Genomic DNA, 8,408 nt, shown 5'->3' on the forward strand with positions numbered 1-8,408 from the left:
CTTTTCTTGTAGCTGAGAGAGAGAGAGAGAGAGAGAGAGAGAGAGAGAGAGAGAGACCCAATCAGCTCCATCCCTCCTCCTCAGTGATGAATTATTAAATTATTTCTCTTATGTAACTTCATTAATTTAAACAGCTTAAGCTCAGACTTTGTATTAATTTAGGAGACACTCACAGTTAAAGGTTAAACTTGTACTTTTATTAAAGTGAGTAAACTGAGTATTTGGTTGGTTTTAGTGTCTCTAACAGGCTCATTGGCAACAATGCTGCAGCGTTCATATAAACCATAGTTAACAGCGCCCTCTGGTGGTCAGTATTAGAATGACAGATATTATAACAGAAATCAAATTAATAAATATCACAACGTGGGAAATGATGTGTCTAATGGTTTTTAAAAATGAAAAACTTATTTCAAAGTTTAAGATATTTTTTTTAAGACAGTATGAGGCTCTGAGTTATAATTTCTTTATTCAATTTCTTTATTTCTTTGGTCTCCCAAACTCAGACTATTGTCATAAGAAGACATTTTTTGTAAAGATCTTGATAACTGTTCTTAATTTAACTTACTTAATTTCTTACTTGCCCACTGAACAATTTTCCTTTTTTTTTTTTTTTTTACAATTTCTTCTTCTTCTTCTTCTTCTTCTTCTTCTTCTTCTTCTTCTTCTTCTTATTATTATTATTATTGTGATTATTATCATCGTTATTATTATACTTGTTATTATTATTGTGATTATTATTATTATTATCATTAAGGTTATGATTTTTGTATCTTTAATTAATTAACTAATTGATGAATTGATTTTGTGTTATTATTATCATTATTATTATAGTCAGTATTTACATTTCTTTAATTAATTAATTAATTAATATTATTATCATTACTATTTATTAAACATTTTATATGTTTTAGTCTTCAGGATTGGGAGTTATGAGGTCTTATCACGCTTTTTATATGACATGAAGAAGCAGGAAAATACAATTTAATCTCACTATAAGTACAACAGTTATTCCACCTGGTTATTATACTCCATCGGATTTCTTCATACTTTTTTTTTGTCTCGTATGATTTGATATAAATCTGTTTTTATTTCAGAGAGCAGAGAGACATTTAATACCAAATAAATAATGGAGAAAGATTTATAGTTGGTTTTACCAATTAGAAAATACTTGTCTTTTTTGTTAATCATGACATGCACAAAATGTTTACTTAAAAAAATATTTATTTCAATCAATCAGCGTCTCTGCTGCAGTAGATATTCACTTATATATACACTCCTGAACCTGCAAAGAAAACCTGAACATTCAGACAGAACATCTTAAATTATGATCAGTGAAACATGGGCGAGTGCTGCAGCAACAATTCAACATAAAGTGAGTGTCAGTATCTCACATCCTCTCAAAGCTGCACTGAAAATATAAAAGAAGGACAAAAAGGAACAAACAGTTGTTTTTACTGACTTTCAAACACTCCTCCGTTAAAGGCAGAAGCTTTCTATGGAGCACTGCAGCTGGTTTCATCTCTCAGGACACTGCGCAGGTGGAGGACTTGGCCGGCTGCTCCAGGATGGACTCATGGCGCAGATCTTTGGGTAAAGTCCCTCCAGGTCCCCAGACTGTGAGCTCAGCGTAGATCCCCGTCTCGATCATCTCCTCCTGCCATGGAATGGAGATGTTCCCTGAGGCGAACTCATCAAAAAAATCCCTGTCCTGGTCTTTAAGCTGCACACCTTTCACCGTGGAGAAGGCCCCGACATCATCGAGGTCTTTGGCATAAACTGTCTTTGAGTCCGGGACAAAGGGAGGAGGGAGAATCCCTGAAGAGATGACACAGAACAGAAGCAGAGGACAAGACAGTAAGTTAAGCCTTTCAATCTTAAGAACTTCTCCATCACTTTCAAAACTTCTGATTAATCATCCAGTAATGAATATCAACTTTCTTGCTGGAGGATTAGTTTCCATGTGAAACAAACCTGCGTCCAGTTTTCTCCAGTTGATCTGTCTGAAGAAGGGATGCTCTCGGAGCTCGTCACAGGACCCCCTCTTGAACCCAAGCCTCCTGTCGACCTCTTTGAACAGCAGACCCTCACAGATGGACCGGGCATGCTCACTGAACTCTTCTGGATAAGTGACCGGATCATTCAGGACCCGTTTCTTCACCACCTTGTTCTCCACCTGAAGACCAAAACAGATGAAGGTCTAACTCATTAAAACCTGATCAGTTGACATTATTCTACTTTAAACATGTTCATCCTTTTGTCTTTGAATGCACCAGAAATAACCCTTTAAAGGGAAATTACAACTTTTATTCAAACTTATTTTTTATCTGCATGAAACACAGGTGTAATAACATAAATCCTCTATAGGTACATACTTAGTGATGCGCATAAATGTTCAATGTTAACACTTGTATATTACATGTATATTCATCTATATGGACAGTTTTAGAGTTAAATTCACTCCCTTAGTATATTTACTGAAGAGCTCCACAAATAAACACGTTAAAAAATGTATGCTGCATGATACTGCAACACAAATAAACCTTCATGATTAGAAAATGAAAGATCTAAATGCCACAACAACAAAATATTAACCAATTCCACGACTCAAAATTATCAAAAATAATTTATTCACCAAGACTCTGAAGTTATTGTTGCCCGATTAATGACCCCCAACGCCCCATGTCTGTCTGTTTGTCTCCTTTTTATTTTTGGTATTATTTTGAATGTCTTTTTTTATTATAAATTCATTTTATTATATTTCATTTATTTATTTATTCAATATAAATATGTTGCATTTTATTTGTATTCGATATTATTTATGTTTTATTCTATTTATGCATTCATTTTATATGTATTTTTATATCATATACTGTATATATATATGTATCTATTTATATATTATATATTGCATTTATATATACAAAGCATGTTAAAATAAAAACAAATATAAATTCATTTGAGAGAAACAAACTTACATTTTTCTGATATAAAATCCTAAATGAGAGCATTCATAAACAATTTTGTATCAATGTAAACAAACATCCAATAAGTTACATTTAAAATATGTCTGAGCACATAAAAACATAAAGTCTCTTCAGAGTACTTTTTATAGAATGACTTCAGTAAACAACACTTGTCATTGGCAAAGAGTGGCCTTCATATCTTAAAGCAGTTTCAGCATCACACCACAAGGGGGCAGTGTTGAACCACAATATCTCAAATTAAAGTCCAACACAAATAACAGGGGAAAAGGTCAAAGGTCAGAGCATACCTTCTCTCCTCGGTTCCTGAAGGGTCCCTTTGCAGCCATGCACTCGTACAGAGTGACTCCCAGAGCGAAATAATCCACAGAGAAGTCGTACTCCTCGCCCCTCAGCAGCTCTGGAGCCATGAAACCTGCAGAGGAGAGACAACAGGTGAGCTGCTTCTTAGATAACTACCATCTAATTAGTGGAACCCGTAGACCCAAGCACTAATATATTTACATAGTGATCTTATTTAAGAGAGTAACAGGAGTCCAATGTTTCCAGTGTAGACACTCAAACTCGACACCAGAAACTCTGAAGCTCTTTAAATTTGTTGTTTAATCACAAAATTTAACTAATTTAAAAAGTTTCATTTGTTTATTAAAGATATTTTCTGTGCATGTTATTTGTCAAACATCTTGACCTGATTGTATTTTGACAGATTATTCATGCTGGTATAAGCTTGGGTTATATTTTGGCAGAGGCGGCATCATTCAGTCCTTCAGGTTCCTCTGTTTGGATAAAGGTGTACTCACTGCAGCATGTGGTTTCACATGGGACAAAGTAAATGTCAAATAATCAGTGTGACAAAGACAAACAGTGTGGAGCTGTGGAGATCCTGCTGTAAGAGAACAGGTACATGCTGAACTGTACCTGGAGTCCCAGCATAGCCCTTTGTCTTCGCCTGGTCTTCAGCCAGCTCCACCGCCAGACCGAGGTCAGAGATTCGGACGTTACCTGTGAGAGCAAACGGCAGAGTGATGAGGAGACACAAACGCTGACGTGCAGATCTCTAACGTGTAGCTGCAGACATCCTTGTTACTGTGGGTGTGGAGCATTGTGAGTTTTATGGTGTGTACATACTGTGTGTTTGTGTGTACCATGCACTGACTGCACACACTCATGACAGATCAGGATTTGTCCTTCAACTCCCAAATTTAGATTTCAAGGTCAGCCTTTTTTCACCTACGCAATATTACAAAAATTAGACACTAGTCACTGCTTTTGTATCTAAAGTCTCTAAAAATAGTATGGGAGGTTGAGCCTTAAGCAATCAGGTGCCTCTCCTTTGGAATCATCTACCAGTCAGGATCCAGGAGGCAGACACCCTCTCTACTTTTAAGAGTAGGCTTCAAACTTTCCTTTTTTATAAAGCTTATAGTTAGAGCTGGCTCAGGCTTGGACCAAATCTTAGTTATGCTGCTATAGGCTTAGACTGACACACTGGGATCCTGTCTTTCCCTCTTTCTCCTCTGTCTGCCTGTCTCTTACTTTAACTCTTCCTGTCCCATTAAAGTCACTAACCATAGACCTATCTGGAATCCCTGAGCTCCCTTGTCTCGTAGGTTCCTCTGGTTTCTGCTGCTGTGGACGTGCCAGACTCCAGCTACTACAACTACTACTATCCGTCTCACCACTATCATCTCTCTCTTTTTATCTCCCTGTATCCCTCTCTCCAACGCGGTCTCAGCAGTTGTGTGTCTAACATGAGTCTGGTCCTGCTGGAGGTTTCTGCCTGTTAAAGGAAGTTTGTCGTTGCTACTGTAACTTGCTGAATGCTGCAAAGTGCTCTGCTCATGGTGGATTAAGATGAGATCAGACTGAGTCCTGTCTGTGAGATGGGACTGGATCTTATCCTGTCTTGATGTTGGGTCTTTGTTAATAATAGAACATAGAGCACGGTCTAGACCTTCTCTGTTTGGAAAGAATCTGAGGATAACATTTGTTGTGATTTGGTCTTACCTTGGTTATCAAGCAGCACATTCTCTGGTTTGAGGTCTCTGTAGATGATCCTCTTCTGGTGGAGGTGCTCCAGGCCCTGGATGATCTGAGCAGCATAGTAGCACGCGCGCGGCTCGTCAAACCCAGGATTGTCCTCATCCACGTTATACATGTGATACCTGGTGGTAGCAGGGTAGAACAGACAGTCTTGACTCCCAGATCCTTTATTTAATGCTAGCTCGATTGTAACTGGTCACATTTTCAAACCGGCAAGCATCTACTTGAGTATATCTGGACTGCTTTATTATAATAATTTATTTTATTTTATTTTAAAATCGAAGTTTAATTCAAAGGTGTTACATAAATAAAGTTGAGTTGATGTGGGATCAACACAGAACCTGTTGGTGGGACTTGTTAAGGTCAGTGAAGGATGAGATTAAGATCTAACCTCAGGTCTCCTCCATTCATGATCGTCATAACCAGACACAGCTCTGTTTTTGACTGGAAGGCGTACGCCAACGAGACAATGAACCTGCTGTGGACTCGAGCCAGTACCCTCTTCTCCACCATCGCCCCCTACAGGGCACAGGAGGACAGCAGCTATCAATCAATCTTTATTTAAATAGCACCAAATCACAACAAATGTAATCCTCAGATTCTTTCCAAACAGAGCAGGTCTAGACTGTATTCTATGTTCTATTATTAAGACCCAACATCAAGACAGGATAAGATCCAGTCCCATCTTACAGACAGAACTCAGTCTGATCTCATCTTAATCCACCATGAGCAGAGCACTTTGCAGCATTTAGCAAGTTACAGTGGCAAGGACAAACTTCCGTTAACAGGCAGAAACCTCCAGCAGGACCAGACTCATGTTAGACACACATCTGCTGAGACCGTGTTGGAGAGAGGGATGGAGGGAGATGAAGAGAGAGAGAGATGATAGGGGTGAGACGGATAGTAGTAGTTGTAGCAGCTGAAATCTGGCACGTCCACAGCAGCAGGAACCTACGAGACAAGGGAGCTAAGGGACTCCAGAAAGGTCTACGGTTAGTAACTTTAACCCTGTAAAGCCTGAACCATCAAATAATTGCCAGAAAATTCTAATTCTTTTAAAATGGAGTGTTTTTTGGACCTTCTGAAAAAAAAAAAAAAAAAATAGCTTTTTTTTTTTATATGAGTTTTAATTTGTATCATATTTGATACATCAGGCACTTTGGTGCAACTTTATTGCTCAAAGTTTATTCTTTTTTAAACAAACTAAAACATATAAAAACAACATTTTTAGCCTATTAAACCTTGAATTTCCTTCAAAAATTTCCCCAAAGTAATTTCAAACATAGAAATTGTTTTTTCCATATTGCACAACAACATCATACATATTTTGTATCTGCTACACTGCAAAAAAAACTAATTAATTGTATATTTCTTCTCTTAATTGTTCAATTGTTAGTGGAATTCAATGAGCAAAAGACAATTATTTACTAGGGAGCCATGGCAACATTCAACTAGTCATGAATCATCATGATACAGCAGGTTATAAAAATACAATATACGGTATAAATATCTCAATTTTTACTCTAAATATAAATTACGTAATGAAATATTAATTCGTTTACATTGCATCAATCCAGTAACTATTCCTCTTGAAGTTTCAGGAACAATTTGAAAGTTTTTTCTCATCCAAACTTTTTCTAAATTGGTAAAATATCTCTGAAAAAGTCACTGATCCACATCTACGAACTCCTCACCTCGTAGCTTTTCCTTTTCTTCAGCCTCTTCTTGTTGAGCTTCTTGCACGCGTACAGTTTACCCGTAGCCTTCATCTGACATGCGGACACTTCCCCGAAACCTCCTTTCCCCAGGACACGAAAGTCCAGAAACCAGTCCTCTCCTGTGGGCTGCATCTCCAGCCACTTCCACTGCAGAAACCTTCTCAGGTACATGCTCTCCAGAAAGAACAAGTAAGGCACCTCCTGCAGAAAATCCATCACATGCTCCATGGTGTCGTTGAACAGGTCATCCCCAGCTTCTTGGTGTTCATCTTTGACCTTTGTGATCCCGTTTTCAGACAGGAAGGAGCAGAAATACTTGGCCTCAGGCTCCATGTACCTGGACAAGATTTTGCTGGCTTTCTTGACTCTGTCTTCATCCTCAGACATGTTGTATTCCTCAGCATCCTTCCACAGGCGGCAGGTGCCTTTGTACTCATTGTTGGAGTCCAGAAACTCCTGGAAGAGTCGTTTTCCGATGGGCTGCTCCACACAGACGGTCCTGAAGCCGAGGTCTAACGTCTCCCTCAGGCCTTCGCACACAGTTATGTGAGGAAGCTTCAGGCGAGAGTGGTACTTCTTGTCTCGGTTGGATGCCGGGTTGGCAGTGCCGTCGAAGCTCCCGCGGGCTGAGATGTAGGCCGAGTTGGCAACCACTGTCGTCAGGCCACCGATATCCATGGAGGGAGAAATGTGTGAGATAGAGAGGGAGGTGAAGAGTGCAGAGCAGTCTGAATTTCAAATGATACAAAAACTTTCCAAACAAAAACAAGATGTGTTTTCCTTCCAGAAGCAGAGGTTTGTAGAGTTCTGTCTCTCCACATCTATCTCCTCAGAGTCCCCTCTCTGCCTCTCACAGACAAACAGATCTACCTGACTCATCACTTTCCCCCCAAAGGGATTTATCCACTATGTAGGCCAGCTCTGTAAAGCTTCATCCTCTGCTGGCCGATGTGCACACAGAGTGAAACAGACTCAGAAAACTTGATGGAGAAGAGAGAGAGAGGAGGGAAGTGTGGTATGCATGTAGTGGGTTTGTAATGACAGGAATGCAGGGGAGCAGAGAGAAATGAGAGATGAACAATTGACTGATTTCCTCAGATATTCCTCTTGAAAACTTTGAGGTCTGAGGAGTTTTAGCTTAGTTAGCATGTTAAAATTGGTTAAAATCAGCCTCATCATAAGACTCTGTGTTATAAATCTGAAGTCTCCATGTCTAAGTTCATGTTTGCAGACTTTGCTGGATGTTATACAACTGTTTTCACCGGTTGAAAGATAATCTGTCTGTCTGTCTGTCTGTCTGTCTGTCTGTCTGTCTGTCTGTCTGTCTGTCTGTCTGTCTCTGGGATATTAAACCTGACAGTAATTGCCAGTAAACCACATGTTGTTGTTGTTGTTGTTGTTGTCACTTCTGTTTTGTACTTTCTATACATTATCCCTTACTTAATGTCTACCCCGACTAATAGGATGATTATGAAGGGCGTTTATGTTTCTTACAAATCTGCTGACTGTAGAATCTGTGTGTTATCAGCTTACATTGTACATGAGGGCTCACATGCATGTCCATACTGAAACACACTCACATATCAAATCATATCATCTATCTATCTATCTATCTATCTATCTATCTATCTATCTATCTATCTATCTATCTATCTATCTATCTATC

At 38.8% G+C, this 8,408-nt stretch overlaps 1 protein-coding gene across 1 annotated transcript; it reads right to left on the minus strand.

The window, feature by feature from the left end:
- Positions 1 to 1,435: 1,435 nt before the first annotated feature.
- Positions 1,436 to 7,482, minus strand: grk1a (G protein-coupled receptor kinase 1 a). Its single transcript, XM_034679827.1, has 7 exons — positions 6,719 to 7,482; positions 5,416 to 5,543; positions 4,989 to 5,146; positions 3,900 to 3,983; positions 3,272 to 3,396; positions 1,972 to 2,173; positions 1,436 to 1,815 (listed from the first exon to the last, which is right to left on the minus strand). The coding sequence occupies exons 1-7, from the start codon at positions 7,418 to 7,420 to the stop codon at positions 1,523 to 1,525; spliced, it is 1,692 nt and encodes a 563-aa protein (XP_034535718.1). The 5' UTR covers positions 7,421 to 7,482; the 3' UTR covers positions 1,436 to 1,522.
- Positions 7,483 to 8,408: the final 926 nt, after the last annotated feature.

The sequence above is a fragment of the Notolabrus celidotus genome, chromosome 3 (genome assembly GCF_009762535.1).
Source record: "Notolabrus celidotus isolate fNotCel1 chromosome 3, fNotCel1.pri, whole genome shotgun sequence".
NCBI classification, from domain to species: domain Eukaryota; kingdom Metazoa; phylum Chordata; class Actinopteri; order Labriformes; family Labridae; genus Notolabrus; species Notolabrus celidotus.